The sequence below is a fragment of the Rattus norvegicus genome, chromosome 7 (genome assembly GCF_036323735.1).
Source record: "Rattus norvegicus strain BN/NHsdMcwi chromosome 7, GRCr8, whole genome shotgun sequence".
In the NCBI taxonomy this organism is placed as follows: Eukaryota; Metazoa; Chordata; class Mammalia; order Rodentia; family Muridae; genus Rattus; species Rattus norvegicus.
The window spans coordinates 80737962-80757247 of NC_086025.1; the positions used below are offsets into that span (position 1 = coordinate 80737962).

At 35.0% G+C, this 19286-nt stretch overlaps 1 protein-coding gene across 7 annotated transcripts in view; it reads right to left on the reverse strand.

Moving 5' to 3' along the window:
- The window catches only part of Csmd3 (CUB and Sushi multiple domains 3), a 1319129-nt gene that overhangs the window by 100621 nt on the left and 1199222 nt on the right, over positions 1 to 19286 (reverse strand). For all 7 annotated transcript variants that reach the window (XR_010053386.1, XM_063264433.1, XM_063264432.1 and 4 more), the window contains 3 exons: positions 18623 to 18811; positions 17774 to 17951; positions 16793 to 16938 (listed from right to left, as the gene is read on the reverse strand). Coding sequence is in view for 6 of the 7 variants with exons in the window: in XM_063264433.1 (XP_063120503.1) it covers positions 16793 to 16938; positions 17774 to 17951; positions 18623 to 18811 (513 nt within the window). In the remaining variant the exon portion in view is untranslated. The remainder of the gene's footprint in view (positions 1 to 16792; positions 16939 to 17773; positions 17952 to 18622; positions 18812 to 19286) is intronic.

Genomic DNA, 19286 nt, shown 5'->3' on the forward strand with positions numbered 1-19286 from the left:
ATGTAAAGTACCTCGGTGTGACTTTAACCAAGCAAGTTAAAGATCTGTACAACAAGAACTTCAAGACTCTGAAGAAAGAAATTGAAGAAGACCTCAGAAGATGGAAAGATCTCCCATGCTCATGGATTGGCAGGATTAATATAGTAAAAATGGCCATTTTACCAAAAGCGATCTACAGATTCAATGCAATCCCCATCAAAATACCATTCCAATTCTTGAAAGAGTTAGACAGAACAATTTGCAAATTCATCTGGAATAACAAAAAACCCAGGATAGCTAAAACTATCCTCAACAATATAAGGACTTCAGGGGGAATCACTATCCCTCAACACAAGCAGTATTACAGAGCAATAGTGATAAAAACTGCATGGTATTGATACCGAGAGAGACAGATAGACCAATGGAACAGAATTGAAGACCCAGAAATGAACCCACACACCTATGGGCACTTGATTTTTGACAAAGGAGCCAAAACCATCAAATGGAAAAAAGATAGCTTTTTCAGCAAATGGTGCTGGTTCAACTGGAGGTCAACATGTAGAAGAATGCAGATCGATCCATGCTTATCACCCTGTACAAAGCTTAAGTCTAAGTGGTTCAAGGACCTCCACATCAAACCAGATACACTCAAACTAATAGAAGAAAAACTAGGGCAGCATCTCGAACACATGGGCACTGGAAAAATTTTCCTGAACAAAACACCATTGGCTTATGCTCTAAGATCAAGAATCGACAAATGGGATCTCATAAAACTGCAAAGCTTCTGTAAGGCAAAGGACACTGTGGTTAGGACAAAACGGCAACCAACAGATTGGTAAAAGATCTTTACCAATCCTACAACAGATAGAGGCCTTATATCCAAAATATACAAAGAACTCAAGAAGTTAGACCGCAGGGAGACAAATAACCCTATTAAAAATGGGGGGTTGGGGATTTAGCTCAGTGGTAGAGTGCTTGCCTAGGAAGCGCAAGGCCCTGGGTTCGGTCCCCAGCTCCGGAAAAAAAAAAAGAACCAAAAAAAAAAATAAAAAATGGGGTTCAGAGCTAAACAAAGAATTCACAGCTGAGGAATGCCGAATGGCCGAGAAACACCTAAAGAAATGTTCACCATCTTTAGTCATAAGGGAAATGCAAATCAAAACAACCATGAGATTTCACCTCACACCAGTGAGAATGGCTAAGATCAAAAACTCAGGTGACAGCAGATACTGGCAAGGATGTGGAGAAAGAGGAAAACTCCTCCATTGTTGGTGGGATTGCAGACTGGTAAAACCATTCTGGAAATCAGTCTGGAGGTTCCTCAGAAAATTGGACATTGAACTACCTGAGGATCCAGCTATACCTCTCTTGGGCATATACCCAAAAGATGCCCCAACATATAAAAAAGACACTTGCTCCACTATGTTCATCGCAGCCTTATTTATAATAGCCAGAAACTGGAAAGAACCCAGATGCCCTTCAAGAGAGGAATGGATACAGAAAATGGATACATCTACACAATGGAATATTACTCAGCTATCAAAAACAATGACTTTATGAAATTCGTAGGCAAATGGTCGGAACTGGAAAATATCATCCTGAGTGAGGTAACCCAATCACAGAAAAATACACATGATATGCACTCATTGATAAGTGGCTATTAGCCCAAATGCTTGAATTACCCTAGATGCCTAGAACAAATGAAACTCAAGACAGATGATCAAAATGTGAATGCTTCACTCCTTCTTTAAAAGGGGAACAAGAATACCCTTGGCAGGGAATAGAGAGGAAAAGATTAAAACAGACACAGAAGGAACACCCATTCAGAGCCTGCCCCACATGTGGCCCATACATATAAAGCCATCCAATTAGACAAGACGGATGAAGCAAAAAAAGGCAGGCTGACAGGAACCAGATGTAGATCTGTCCTGAGAGACACACTCAGAATACTGCAAACACAGAGGTGTATGCCAACAGCAAACCACTGAACTGAGAATAGGACCCCCGTTGAAGGAATCAGAGAAAGAACTGGAAGAGCTTGAAGGGGCTCGAGACCCCATATGTACAACAATGCCAAGCAACCAGAGCTTCCAGGGACTAAGCCACTACCTAAAGACTATACATGGACTGACCCTGGACTCTGACCTCATAGGTAGCAATGAATATCCTAGTAAGAGCACCAGTGGAAGGGGAAGCCCTGGGTCCTGCTAAGACTGAACCCCCAGTGAACTTGATTGTTGGGGGGAGGGTGGTAATGGGGGGTGGATGGGGAGGGGAACACCCATAAGAAAGGGGAGGGGGGGATGTTTGCCCGGAAACCGGGAAAGGGAATAACACTCGAAATGTAAATAAGAAATACTGGAGTTAATAATAAAAGAAAGAAAGAAAGAAATCTTTTAAAAACCTTAAAAAAAAACCTTAATTGCATAACTCCACAGGTTATACATAGGTATATATAAATATATAATGTATAAACATGAAATAACAATTTATAAAATGGAGACTATTAATTTGAAGGAAAAATAGGGGAGAATATGGGGGTACTTGGAATGAGAAAAAGGAAAGAAGAGATGTAGTTTTTTAAAAATCTCAAAAATAAGCAAAAGCTTTGCTTGTCTGTTTAGGTAGAAAAAGGAAGGAAGGAAAGAAAGGAAGAAGGAAAGGGATGGAATGGAAAAGCTTAGAATGAAAAGGGAGAGGAGAGGAAAGAAAAAATAAAGGAATCAAAAATCTAGATATCAAAATAAATTTTAGTCAAGTGATATGTCATACATGTACACATTTATAGCTCTGCCACTTGTGCCTGAAAGTGAGGATAACAATGTCTGTGCCAGCACGGTCTTAGGACAAGAGTCCATCAAAAATAGAGGAAGAACTGTCACTTTAATCTACCTAATTCATGATACTATTATTCCAGAATTCCTAGGAACCTAATAATCCACATTATTACAATGGAATTCAGTGGATTTTTAATGTTTTATATCTCTCTTTCATATCATTAACTGTTGATTAACCTAGACAGCATCCAAATTCCTTGTGACTCAAGCAAGACTACAGTCCTAATTCCCCAAACCTATAGAGATATCTGGTCAACTAAGTAGCTGAAATTGGTAAAGTTACAATTCCAAGTGTGACCTTTATTCAACAAATAACAATTTGAAGACAGGTCAAAAAAGACACACAACATAAACTTCAGTTTTGTACATACATAATCAACCTGTAAATGTTCTCTCTCCCCCTTCCCTACCACCCTCACTCTCTTCCTCCTCCTCCTCCTCTTCTCTTTCTCTCTCTCTCTCTTTCTCTCTCTCTCTCTCTCTCTCTCTCTCTCTCTCTCTCTCAGACACATGCACTCACTTTCAGTAATATGCATTTATAAAAATGCACACATTTCCACAAAACAAAGGAAAAGATCACTTAATCTGTTCATATAATTATAATTTTATCCATAATTGCATGAAATAAGCAAGAGTTGGAGTAATTTTTCTTATTCCCCTAATATGTACCGAATATGAATAACATACTGAATACTATGGGTTACAGGATGACTTTATAGTCTGTGATAGGGCAAACTACTAATTTTATTATCTCAGTCCCTTTTTTTTGAGGTATCTGTTTAATTCCTGTTTCCTCTAAGGAACCTTTTATCTGACATACAATTCTTTACCCATGTCTTCATAGAGGGAAGCTTTGTTAGCCTCTAATTAATCATCAAAATAGTGAGTAGAATTTCATAGTGTTGTATTCTTCTGTATTTATTCTTTCATATATATATGTGTATATATATATATATATATATCTTATTGTGATCTTTACATTTAGTCCAATACTTTCCATGGCTCATCAAGTAAGTTATTACTGAGTTCCTACTATGTGTTATATGCAGTGATATGTTAGAAGTACGCTAAAATCTTATTTATAATCATTCTTATATGTACACTGATAATGGATGAGGATAATGTGAATCAAACAACTAATGAGTAGAATTTGACTAAATGAAGTAAGAAATACGTTTCACGGTGTGAATGGTCATGTTGGTGCTGGTGGGTCTGTTGGTGGTGTATGTTTTGGGAAGAAAGAAGATACAGAGATGAACAGACCTCACAGAAAAAACAAAATATGTACACATAGACAAGAAAACATGATGATTGTTTATGAAAAATCTAGGAGAAAAAGTGGTAAAACAGGGCTGAAGTGGAGATATGTGATATAAGAGTATGTAGGCCATATTTTCGAACTGTAATTTTCTTTTTAATTTTAGACTAAGTAAAACTCTTCAACCAAAACTTATTACAATGGGAAATAAAAATAACAATAACTACATCTGGTAATGAATAAGAATAGAGAAAGAGACTTATAAAGAATCTTATCCAAAACATGAATTAGCTCATGCTTTAGCTATAAATAGATACCACTTCAGAATATTTTAATCTCAAGAACCACAGGTGTAATCCAACATTTCATCCACCTAGATTGCTATATTCTCCTAAAATACTAAACAGCACTATTGTTTTAGTAAAAGAAAAACTAAAAATAAAAAATATATATATACCAGCAGCCTAGCTCCTCTATCAGTCAATCAACAAAGCTCCAAAACATGTTGGTATGGGTAACAAAACATTTAAGCTTTGTGTTCTAAATAACTGTGCTTCTAGACCACTACCATTTAACTGCTTTTGCTCTTATTTATATTGTATCTTAAATAGTGAGGGCCTCCTCATTCCTCATATTATATTAAAGTGACATATTACATTCTCAGTCACATATTTATTCCTATGACAACTTTAATAATATGAAATCTATTGGCTTCATACCCATTTTATGCATTTAATACAGTTTGACAAAAAGAGAGACTTTTGGCAATACTACTAATTTTGGGGGAGGTTGTATTTGACATGGAGCAACAGATATTCAATGAACAAATAATAAATACTTGCTGAATGACTGAGTTCAACATCATTTAAAGAAAAGGAGCAAAGAATGCATGTGAATATGCACCTGCATACAAGCGTAAATGCCAAATTATTTAAAAATTCTAGCACAGTAGAAACAGGTTCTGGAGGCCCAAATACCACCCGAACAATGGTTTTTGCTGCAACCAAAAAGAGAGAGTCGTCTTTGTTTGATGGCTCCTCATAAGTCACCCAAGGATAGCACATGACCCCTCGCCTGTTTAGGTTCATATCTTACAACAAAAACCACACATAAAATTGCAGGGTACCTGTATTGGTAAGAAGGTGAGGAGGAATGCAAGGGAGGAAATAGAGGCTGGATATGGAAAATATATACATATGATATTTGCAAACAATAATAAATTAAAATTTCAAAACAATGTGTGCCTTTCTTTTCTCACAGAAAATGGATATAATAATGAAATCGAATTAGAATACTTTAAACACTTAGAATGGAGAGAAGCACAGAACACTGATCGAGTCTTTACTCCTTATCTAGTGAATATTAACATCAGTGTGACTACTGAAGTAATTCTTTAATTCTACGGCATATTCCATACTAGGAATATAACTAGTCCTCATAACTATTGAAATCACACCCCCACAATCTCCAAAACCAGAGCAATAGATTCACTCTGGCTCTACAATGATTAATTTGCTTGGCTGAGATTCCTCACTGGTTCACATAGACTTCTAATATGCTAGAATCCATAATCCAGCAATACATTTTATGGAAATGTGTATTCTTTGATCCTACAACTACTAGCACAGTGCTGCAAAAGAAATGTTCAGAAACATTAAGTAATTTTCATGCCCACCATGTTGAATTTTTGAGTTGTTCTGAGAGCCACAATGTCTCAAGTCGAGTTAAGAAAACATTCATCATCTGAAGAGGAAGTACAAAAGAGGCAGAGAATCTTTGCCTACTACATATCTGACAGATGATTAATACAGAGGATATATAGAGAACAAAAATATCAAGAAATTGTACAACACAATTGAAGATGTGTTGCATATAAAAACAGAGGAATAGTCAATATAATAAATTGAAATGTCTGAGAAATAATTGAAACAGTATTCATTCATCTGGGGTTCTATGGAAACATCCAAACATCTCAGGATATCACAAGGCTGTTGGTTACTTCCCACAAATTGATGGTAATATTCAGTTACTGGCAACAATACTTACATATCTCATTAAATACTGAGAAGACAAGTTGTTGCCTATGTAGAACCTTCACCCCTACTGACTAAGGTGACTACTGTCACCTAATTTTTTTATTCATGGTCATGGAAGATTAACTAGCAGAGAAGAAAGGTAACCAATGAATCAGCTACAAAATCTGTAATATATATAGTTCCTTGCCTGCAAGATGTGATGAGGTGAAGGATGCACAAATATGGGATAAACAAATCATTCTCTGAATGGACTTAAGAACCACACCTTGAGATGGAGGCAATACCTGCCCTACACTGCTCAGTTGGCCTAAAATCTGAGCAATACACCATGGACCTTGGGAAAAATCAAATTCCACTGTTCTGCTAACAGAACAAATACATACACTCATTAACAATACTTTGCCATACCCATAGATCAATTGCTGGCACAGCCATAATAAGAAATGCTTCCAAGAAATAGGAAATTAGCACTCACTAGACAACATGCAGTGAGTGAGAGATTTTAGAAACCCTCAGATCTCAATAGTGTGTCTTCATCAATCACCTACCCTCAGGGCTCAAAAAGACACCAATACTTTATTTTATTTTTTATATTTTTACAACAGCAAGATACTATGTGAACAAGGAAGCAAGAAGATATGAGTCACAGGCCCAGGAGGGATACTGTGAGAATGTGTCTACCAAAACAATAAGGAATTCCTACAGCTTCTGTTTCCTTACCATCTAGGCATGTTACACCTATGGGTAGACTCAAACATGACTGACCATCCCACTGAAAACAAAAAGTCCGTGAAACAATTCCTAATGCTATTCTGCTATACTCATAGATCAATCCCTAGCCCATTCTTCATCAGAAAGGCTTTCTCCAGTAGCTCACAGAAGCAGATGAAAAGACCCACAGCCTATCTTTAGGCAGAGCTCAGGGAAGCCTGTGGAAAAGGGGAAGGAAGGATAGAAAGTGTCAGAGACATCATGGAAAACCAGAAGAAAATGGCCCACACCATCAAAAATGCAGAGTTCATAGCAGTTCACAGTAATTGAAATAGCAATCTTGGAGCCTGCATCGATCTGTCCTAGGTCCACTGCACACAAGCTATGCTCGTTCAGCTAGGGGTTTTGTGGGATTCATAACAGTCAACATGATGGAGTCTCTGACTCTTTTGCTTGCTCATGGGACCCTTTTCATCCATTGGGTTACCTATGCTTCAAGCTTAGTCTTAGTGAATGTGTTATGTTGTGGTCAGTTACTATACCTGAGAGGCTTGCTCTTTCTGGAAGTGAAACAGGAGTGGTGGATCTTGGGAGGATGGAATGGTGTAGGGGAAATTGGGAGGAGTTGAGGGAGGGAAAGCTGCAGTCAGGATGTGATATATGAGACAAGAATAAATAAAAAGAAAAGTGGGAAAAACAACGACAAAGCTGTTTATAATATACCAACAATATCCTTGCCTGAAAAACATGGACAATGACAATGACAATACCAATAAACATGCTGATGTGGAAGGAAAGAAGTGCATGGAACCCCAATCTTAACAAAAATCACAAGTGACTAACTTGTTAACTACAGACAACTATTGACTTCTGAGAGAGGGAGAATGAATCTTTTCCAGGAATCTGCACCTGAATTGGTTAACCATTACCAAGTGGTCTGCCTTGCAATAATATTCATAGAAACAGTACTGAATGGACTTAGCATATATAAATGTGTGTGTGTGTGTGTGTGTGTGTGTGTGTGTGTGATGAATTCAAAAGAGATTGGAAAGTATGACAGGAGTTTGAAAGAGGGAAAAATGTAATTATTTTAATTGAAATATTTATAAAATAAAGAAAATAATAGTTATTAACCATCAAACTATGATGATATCATCCTTTTCATAATGCATGTTCTAGTTATTTCCAAGGTCGATGTGAAGGTCGAGTATAAATATCACCCATATGACATGGGTTAAAAATCACTTTGTTTCTAAAATGCAAACAATGTTACATCTATTTTTTTGGAGCTTTGTGGAAGAGGGAAGTTTACCTGGAGCAGTGAATGGTAGTAGACAAAGCAACACATTCAGTCATTAGCAGAGGCAAGTGGTATAAATAATGTCACCTAAATTTTAAATAGGCTGTTCACATATTGTTGTGCACATCTTTCATGGAATGCTCTCTAAGAACTTTTCCAGTTATGGCTCCAAAGAGAAATGATGCATCAATAGTTCTTTACAGCTTTCAAATTCACAATTAATCTAAATCTGAGTTGCTTTCAAAATGTAAGCATTTTGTTTGATAATATCATTCAGCCTTGAAACATCATTTTACTACTTAAGCACAATGTGGAGGCACTGTATTCAGCGTTCCAGTATCGTAGCAGATAGCTATCACTTAAATGCCTTGTTTGAGTGTTCATGGATATCTGGTGCCTGGCCCAATACTTCTTGCAATCCCTTTAGAAATTGATTCTGGCCATATTTTGTGGTTATTTTTAATTTGCTATTTTCTTTGTAGTTCATCATCCAACCCAATTCCAGAAAAGAATAGCACATTTATCTTTTTCTATTCAACTGAGCTATTAGAGGCTGCTAAAAAAAAAAAAGAAAATGGCAGATTGCCATTTTTTTCTCCAAAACAAAAATGCACAAGTATATAACCTTTTGGCTAAGTAAAGATATATTATTCTTTATAGATGATAAAAATAATAATCATGTTCCATTATAGACACTAAGCCCTGGGTTAGTTCAGTGATGATTCATAATAGGTCAAGTATGATCGCCTGTAGATATGAGAAAGTTTTGGGTGGGTACATTGATAGTTATGTACTAGACTTTGGAATCTTTAGCAGTATTGTTTTTAACATTACCTAGAATGAACTTAAACAGTTATACATGAGATCATTGTAAAAAGCTCTTAATAAATGCTTTTCAAATTGCAAATAGGATAGAAAATAGGTATACCCCTATGAATATCTTTATATACACATATAACATTAGTAGAAAACCTGCTAATGAGTTAACATGAACGACAAGTGTGTTTCTGTAATGCTTAAATTACTTACAACTGTCATTCTGTATTTGAGATTAAACCTGCTTTCTGTCTAGATAAGATATGCTGTCAGAAATGGGAGCAAATATTAATCCTTGACTTTAAGGATAAAAAGAAAATCTGTGTCCTAAGGAAGTTTAACAGTAAACATCTTTAATTAATTTCATGGTAAAAGAATCACAGAAAACACTGCAAAGAAAGGTTTTGGGAGCTTTCAGGACCATCACAGGAAAATTCCTGTGTCTGTTGCATGAGCAGACATCCTGCTATGCACATGGGTAATTGAAGGGGTTGTGACACAGCACTAAGTGCTGTTCCTTATGGTTGACTTTCCTTGCCCATTAGCAGGTAACAGAGGGCATTAGCAGCACTGGTGTTTTATTCGTAGGCCTCCATTTCTGCTGCCTATTCATTCATCACCACAGCTTGTGGGACTTTGCAGTAATATACCATACCAATAATTACCTATCACTTTAGCCCACTGTGAATATTCAGAACTGACTTTTTAAAAAATGCATATCTTCTGTCAGTTTAGAGCTGACTTATATCTGATAGATCTTGTCTTCTATTAAATAAAAACAATTTCACTAAGTGTGGGCATCAGACAACATAATTACTTGAACTTACTGGAGCAAGATGTAAACAAGGCCTTCCTATAATGGAATTATGAAACTAGAACACAATTTAGGCCATACCATTTCAGCAAGATTATTCTACATCAACCAATATGAGTGCAATATGAGTGTTATTATCTCCATAATGCATATATATATATATATATATATATATATATATATATATATATTTCCTCTATCTAGGAAAACCAAAAATGAATGTGCTAAAATGCCCAGATGTAAAATCAATCTAAATTTTTTGAACAGCACCTAATCCAGAAAAGCATGCTTCTTTGAGTCATTCTTCCAAGCTATCTCAGATAGTTCACAGCTTCTCACATGTGTCCCTATGATAGTTTTTGAGATGCCACAGTGTCTGTCAATGGTGCATTGTGCCATTAATTGTAGCAATTCAATAGACTAAATCCAGTTTCATAAAAGCTATGTGATGATGATCTTGGTCTAGACGAGACAGTATGACAAAAGAAAATAGAAGACATAGTGAAGAATATCATACACTTTTGATGAGACATTTATTTAATCACTGAGTTATTAGTTATTTAAATAATAGTAAATGACATTATGTTTTGCTAATTCAAATTATATCTGTGTAGTTATATATTTAGCTAGGACTTCATTTTACACACAGAAGTGGTCTACAGTGGTACAAGTTAGTACAACAGTGTCACAAATCTACGAGTAACCAAGCAATATCTTATCTGTCTTAAGCCCCATTTCATGAGCCAGATTCAACCCTAATTTTAATTAGGTGACCAAGAACCTGAAAGTAGTTAGAATGGGGACATGGGGTAAAATGACATACTGCTCTACAAAAGAAAATAGCAGTAAACACACACACACACACACACACACACACACACACACGTGTATGCACATGAGCACATGCACACAAAGCACTGTAATACCCATTCACTGTGCACTCTGAACATCTGAATAGGAAAACGTTTATGAGTTTGATATTCTCTCTTTTTTCTCCCTCTTTGAACTGAAATATGAACGTAAGACAAGAGTTTATCTTTTATAAAGCTATAATGCAAGAGGCTTGTGCACTGAAAATAAACCTAAGAATAATTGTAAAATATTTTATATAAATGTGTCTTTTATCTCTAGAAGCAGGTGAATAATGAATGTTCTTCTCAAACAGCCTTAACTCTGTAGAACCTATATCAAAACCTGTGACCAAACAGAAATTAGAGAAAACATTCCTGAGACCCACAGGTCACTGAAGACAACATTTATGTAAATTATTGAATATGGAAAAATACAGTGACTATCTACAGCCTTCACCAGTAAGGACTAGTGTTTTTGGTACCTAAAGGTAAACTGCACCAAAGGGGAAAAATAAACACCAAAGTGGGTAAAAACAACTTGTGTCTACGGTGGTATAAGTAGTGTTAGTGCAACAGTGCCACAAATCTTCCAAGAGTAGCCAACCAATATCTTATTTGTCTTAAGCTTCATCCCATGAGCCAGACTTCATACCTGATGCTACTTGGGTCACTAAGAACCTGAAACTGTTTAGCACTATTAAAGCATCATGGCATTAAAATGACACTCTTCTATACACATAGACCAGCATTCTCCTCTGCCATCATCAGGAAACTTCCTACTGCAGCAGATGGGAACAAATACAGAGACTCACAGCCAGCCAGCCAATAATCAGTGTGTAGAAGACGTTGGAAGATTCGAGCATAAACAGGATCTCTCCATCCACAGCCACCCACTCCCAAGGGGTTCAGAGAATATTATTAAAAATGAGGAGTAAAGAAAAAGAACAAGAGACAGATGACAGAAAACACCAAGAAAACAAGGCCATCTAAGTAAAAACGATTGACAAGTAGGGACTGAGGCAGCACGGATAAAGTGCGTGAGTCTATGGAGTACAGTACCCTGGGACTGAAAGGAAGAATGTTCACATGCCCTCATTCTTAATGCAGAAGCTACAACCAACTGATTGCTACTTGCTAGTGAAGTCTCACTGGAGAAACTAATCTTAAGGTTAGGCTGCATGGACAGCTGTGTCTAGATAATACAAAATCATGGAACAATGACATCTTTGGAGACTTTTTTATCTCATAATGCCTTGACCTGGCTATTTCTTTAAACTAAAAGTACTTTACATACATAGAGTAATATGTGCATATATCTTTTCCTCTGTACCCTTCAGATCCTTTATATATGTAATATGCTTGATGACTTTGTGTTGTTATAGTATTCTAGAATGTGTAACTGTTGACTCAAACAACGAATATTGGTTTTGCGACATTTCTGTTTGTGATTAAGGCCACCTTTATTTTCAAATACCTGGAATCTCATCTTTTTATAAAGTACTATCTTACTGAGCGGCCCTTGCTTATCTGTGCTTAGAGTTCCACTGCTTTTGTACACATAGTTTCTTGTACTCAATGGATAATAAAAGAAAAGTGTAACCAGTATCTGCATTTGAATATGCTTCTTGTGTTTTTATGAAGAGGGCTCTTTTTCTTCTGTTTCCTTTATTATATTATTATATTTTATTCTACATATTATATATTATAGTATAGTATATATGTTATGTATTACATTATATTACGTTATCCTTTAGAAGCTGTTTATTTTCTAATTATCAACAGAAGGGGGTTGGATTTGGATGTGAGAAGAAATGGAGAGGATCTTGTGGGAGTAGATAGTGGGGAAACTTTATTTGGAATAAATTATATGAAAAATCTATTTTCAATTTAAAAAGCATCACAGACCTGATAAATACAAAACAAACTTATGCTCTACCTTAAATATACTTATTATATAAAACAATATGTAATGAGAATTACTAGTCTTCCTCTATCAATTGGGAAAACATCAAAATCATAGTTGATACTTGAAGCCACAGTTTGCCCTATACTGTATAAGTAAGACTTTTTCTATGCATATTTAAATTTTAAGTTATTAATTAAATTCCTATTAATTACATTTAATTAACAGTGAATAATGTTATATAATTTAATAATTATAATACCATAATTTATGTATATTTTATGGATTAGTGTTTGGAATTTCTCTTTTATTATTTTCTGAGTGCAATAGAGGCAAAAAAGGATAAATAACAGTAAATAATGTTATAAAATTCAATAATTATAAGGTATTCTAAAATTTATTTAAGTTTTATGGATTTACATGACAATTTTTTGTTTATTTACTGAGTACAAGAGATTATAGATACATATGATAGTAAAATTCCAGCTACAGATAAGGAGGAAGCACTGTGTTCTCAATAAGGCTCTCTTTTTTTGAGAAAAAAAATAAGATTGTTTTATACTCAGTTATTAGAAAATAAAGACAGCCTGGACAACAAACCAACATATTGTAGAACCAACATTCTACATTTAAATTAACAAGCACAGATTTCAGTGTTGTGCTTCCCACATCCCTTCTGCATAAGTCAGACTTCACAGTCGTTTTTGATAGTGGCCCCAGCACATTGTGTAAACATACAGAACAGACACATCGAGCTGTAACTTCCAACCATCTCAGCACAATTCACAGCCTGTGTGTCACTAACTGAAGCACTAAGACATCTGAAAGTCAAGTTAATTAAGTGAAGGTGTCATTAAAAATGAGTGATCTCAATAAATTTTAGATTTTTTTTTGCTTTTTTTTTTTTTTTTGATTTTATGAATCATTCAGCTGGGGGAGGTGGCACCTGCTTTTAATCCCAGCACTCAGGAGACAGAGGCAGGTGGATCTAAGTGAGTTTGAGGTCAGCCTGGTCTACAGCTAGTTCTAAGACAGCCAAGGCAACACAATGAAACCTGTCTAGAAAAACAATAAATAAGTGAACAAATAATTAATAATGATTTGGAGACAGAAAAACCTATTTCTATTTATGTCCTATATATAGTCTATACCATGTTTATTGCTTTGTGCTTTACTCCTGATTGTTTCAATTTTAGTTATACTTTATATTGTTAAAACAGAATTAATAACATTTTCATGTAAACCAGAACTCACTAATGTATAGAAAACACCTATAATTGTCCAAGCATATTATGTTTCAGTGAATGGTGGCTGTTAGTAATATGGTGATACTCAAATCAGTGTCTATAATACCTGCCATTTAAAATGGGGTTTATAAGTTTATACTCAACAGGTCATTGCCTAAAAATGTTTTTACTTTCTATCATCTGCCAACTTCATTCTGACCCAGTAGTATATCTCAAGGAAAGCTCTTACTGTAGTGCATTGTGGTTAAAGTAATAGAGAGGAAAAACAAAAACAAAAACATTTCCTCAAATGAAATGTTTCAGGGAAGGTGACCTTTGGATTCTATTTCTTACACAAAATTTTTGTTTTGTAAAGCTTTTACGAATGTTATTTTTTATCTGAAAAGTCTTAGGATATAATGGTTTACAGAAGACATAGGTTTGGGATAGATCTCATAACAAACAGAAGAGAGAGTGGGAATACCACATATACTTTTTAAGATACTAAAATATGTTAATAAGTAAATTAAAAATGATCAATGTGATATTAAGAAAACATAAAAACCTTGAACTGTGAAATTAATAAATTGAACACCTAACACTTTTATAATCAACAGAATTTAAATAAAAAGAAATTATAAAGTAAACTGCCTTAAATTTAAGTGTATTTTTTAGATTTCTTTAACTTATTTTATATTTATAAGACTACTGTTTGCATGATTGTGTCCCACATATGTGTCTGATATCTGAGAAAGTTCAGAAAATGGTGTTGAAAGCCCCGAAACTACAGATATGATTATAAGCTGTCATGTGGGTCATGGGAATCAAATATGTGTCTTCTGTAAGAAAAATACATGTCCTTAACCACTGGGAGATCTTTTAAAACTCCATTTAGTCAACAAATATAAAAGATAAATAACCATCTACCTTTTAATTTATTAAAGGAAGTTGCAAAATGGGGTCTGCTGAGTTGTCTTAGGGGTTTAAGGCAGTTAACACCCAGCTTATTTTGTCCCAATAATTTTACAGACTAGAAGGAGAGAATCAAACAAGTAAGAAGCCTGAAAATGTTTCTGAGAACATACCAGTTTCTCAGTAATTATGGTACAATGTACATGCAGAATTAATGTTCAGAGTTGGTATGGGGAAACTAGCTAGTGATCACCCAACTGGGAAATAATGTGTTCAATTAAGCAGTTTGAGTATTGTGTAGTCAATTCTCAATTCTACCAATCAATGTGATTAAATGTTTTAAATGAAATCATATTTGATAAATTTGGATTTCCCATAGTACAAACCATAAGTATCTAATATTTCATTACTATGCATCAAACTGACACATTAAATAGTATAGTAATATAGTACACAAAGTCCTGTTCATTGTCCAATTTTTATAAAAAATTTACAAATTTAATTAAGTAGATTAATTGTTCCTGTGAAATAATTTAGATCATTCTGACAATGTTATGTAAGACAGGATGTTGAATAAGACCATAGTCATAGCACATAATAATATGTAATTATAGTGATCAGGTGTGGGGATGGTAAGAGATAACTAGGAGTGAGAATAGAATTCAGCAGTCAGGGAGAAGGAGGTTGGGGACATCTCTGGTGACTAGCTGGAGTCCTGGAATGGGAAAAGATATGGAGAGGCTATGGGGATGACCCTAGCTTAGATTTCTACCAAAGCAGAATATGGAGACTAAAATGACCACCTCTTCTAACCAGGAAGGACTTCTAAAGGAGAGTGGGGGCATCAATCCACCCACAAAACCTTCAACTTAAAATTTGTCTTCCTACAAGATGTGCAAGGATAAATATGGAGCACAGACTGAGGGAATGGCAACTTCCCCAACTTGAGAGCCATCCCCTGTGAGAGAGACAATCCCTGACACTATTAATGATAGTTTGCTGTGCTTGGAGACAAGAACCTAGCATAACTGTATCCCCAGAGGCTTCATCCTTCAGTAGATTGAGTCAGACTCAAAGACCCACCGCCAAATATCAGTTGGAGCCCTGGGAGTCCTTTGGAAGAATGTACCCCTATATATCTGAAGCAAATTGCAGCTTGGTGCTCATGTGCATCCCCTAACAAGTCGAATGGGGGCTGTTTCCCTCTTTCTTTGTTGACATTAGGTTCCCTTCCTCATTACTTTGACTGATAGGTTGGGCCTCAGTGAGAGGGGATGTTCTTAGTCCTGCTGTGACAAGACAACCTGTGGTAGGGTGGTGCACAAGGGAGGGGGACGGTCCCCTTCTCTGAGAAGGAGTGGGAAGAATGGGGAGAGGGATTTGTAAGGGTGGGACTGGAAAGAGAGGATGGAAGATAGCTGTGCTCAAATGCAAAGCAAATAGACAATAAATATTTTAAAAATGAAAATAAATAAACATTCCTTTTTTTCTAATGAACACAACTAATTTGAAGCCAACAGATATGAAGGGAGATTTCTGTGAAAAATATAATATCTTCTCACAAATTTAATGCTCTGAAGGTAGGACCCAAAACAATTCTATATAGCAAATAAAACTGAAACTCCAAAAGTAATTTCCTAGGGATAAAAGCTATGAACTTAATGGTCTGGAATCATCATCAAAAATTGTAAGATTCTTTTACAGTTTGAAACAAGAGTTTAAATAAATGAGTAATGTGATCCAGAGCATAAAGATATTAGATGCTAATTTTAGAAATATTCACAGCAGGTTGACTAGATTAAACATTTTTTTTGTTCAGAGAATCTATTGCTGTCTCCAAATTACATGCAGTAAAATATGAACAGCTGGTTCTCTTTTATTGGTTTCCATGCAAAATGATTATTTTCCACTGGGTAATTACTGACTGATTTATTGCCTATAGCCATTTGCTCACACGTTAATATCCCTAAGTACTTAGAGGAGGTCATGGTTTGCAAGTAAATGTGTTTGAAATGCATAAGTTACAGCGATGATCAACGTGTCAGATTTTAATACATTTTCAATCACTGGATAAAGATATATTACATTCAATTTTCCAGGACAATTTAAATGGTACCAAATGAAATAGAAACACTTAGATAATACCAACCATGATAACTGAGCACAAAAAAGCCACTTGTTGTGAAGTCACTGTGGAATTTGATTAGAATTTGATTTGAAGTGCTGTATACTGATTCCAAAGCAGTATTGCCACTGAATTGACCAATTTGGGGTGAATTTTGGTCAGGTCCATCCCTATTAGACAAGGGTTTGGGAAGGAGAGAATGACACTAATGATTTACAAAGCTTTAAATGAATTTTCACGAAGGTCTTGCATACAATCACCTATCATTACATTAAGAGCAGAGTGAAATAATCCTAGAATCAAAAATAATATTGGTATGTCATACACCTACACAAATAATAAAATGCTAAAATATGAAGCATTAAAATGGGTTATGTTTTTACCTAAACAAAATGAACCAATATTAACTGTAATCAATTTAGCTTTCAGCAAGTACTCAGAATCTCTTAAAGCTTGTGGTGTCTTCTCTTACTTTCTTTGACAGCAGTCTTGAGAATCAGACTGTTATAATTAGTTGCTCCTACAGCTCACACAGTGTTTTTGTCTGTGATTAATTCAGAGACTTTCTTTGTACCTTTAATAAAGTTACTTCAAGTGGTACAATAATAGTATAATTATTTTATTGTATAATAAATTATGAAAAGAATTTAATAAGCATATAATATAATTATTATCTGAACAGAGGAGGGTCTTAAATTTTACCAATTTTTATAAATAGAAGACTTCCTTAAACAGTTCTGGAAATTGCCACTCTTACACATTTTCTAATAATGCCTTCAAATCTTCTTCACCTGTGGGCTTTTTCTACTTAATGGGACTATACTCTAAAATATATTTATTATATGTATCTCATTTTAAAGACAAACAAACCATACTGACTCTCACTGATCATGCCAATTCAAATGTCAGATGGTAGTTTGTAGTAGAGAATTGTGATTTACTTTCTCCTCTTGACCTTATTCTCTTTCATAATTTAATCAATCAAAAAGAACAGTACTGGCTTACCATACAGTAATGAAGTCATAGATGGGTTCTGTTTGAAGAACAGTAAAATTGATGTAGATGCCATTCCCAGGGGGTACTCTAACAAGCCAGAAGCAGTCTTGGAAGTTTGGATACTCATCAGGATAGCCAGGAGAATAAATGGTACCATTCATTGCAGTTATATTCCCGCCACAAAGAGCTGTGGAAAGAGATACATAAACATGTTTGAAAATGACAAATTTACACTAGGTAACTGGCAAAGATATCAAACATTTTACCCAGTTGTAATGTATCTGTTTTGTTCTACCCTCATCGGTAAGAATGTACAAAATATAGTCATTTTTAAATTTTTTTCTATGTGAGATCTTTGATATACTAGTTGTCATTGGTGATTACAAAGTTCTTTGCTTTGTGAATATAATGTGCATCAATGCATAAACAACTTCCTGCCATAATACATATATCTATATATCTATAAATATATATAGAGAGATATATAGATATATAGATATATGCCCTATACATACTGCCTTTCTTAAATTTTCAACAGCAATTTTATAGAATAGGTACTCAAATTAAATAACTATCTTGAGTCTCTGTTTACAATACTGATATTAAAAACATAGACACACCCTCCCCACCACATATACACAAAAGAAGTTCCAAAGTGTCTAAAATGTTAATAAACTTTGCTTATACTCTCAGTGGAAGGTTAATATTGCTGCAATTAATATAATTTGTATTCAATTGTGATTTTTGCTTATCTTTTTTAGTTATTTAAAAAAATCCTCATCTGAAAACAAAACCGTAACTCTCATAACTTCTAACAAATAGCGTCATCTTAGAGATAATTCCAGTTTAAAAGCGTACCTTCACACCTTGGCAGTGGATGGTTCCAATTCCGACTAACTCCGTGAAGACATGTGAGAGCTGAGTTGCCAATTAATGTGTATCCTGGGAAACATTCAAATGAAATGGTTTGGCCCACTGTAAAATCATTTCCAATTACAAACCCATTTCGAAATGGGCGAGGATCAGGACAGCTTTGCAACTGATATGCTGGAAGAAAAAAATGAGAAAGAAAGGCATGTCCTTCTCTGAATTTGAGAGAACACAAACAGGTGTTATTTGTAACTTAGCAATTAATAGCACACTGTTCAGAGGTACTTGAATAAATACTAATTCGGGCTTATGGTAAAGGTTGTCAGAGACAGTGTAATGAGAATTTCTTCTCATATCTATAATCTTCATATTTAAAATGATAATTCATAAAAATGCATCAGCTGCCTTAGGTTGGTGCAATTTATCTAAATTATGAACATGAAGAAAAATGTAAACTTTCCTTACAGCCACAATTTTAATCAAACATATTCTGATTCTCTAAATAGAATGTAATTGCTTCTCGGTTGTACCACTTGCATGTAGAATAAAATAACTACATACATGTAACCCTAATTCTTAGTCTTTTGAATTTTAAAATATTTTCTCTAAATGGACAATCTGTAATACTTCTGCTCAACTTTAAATTTTGACT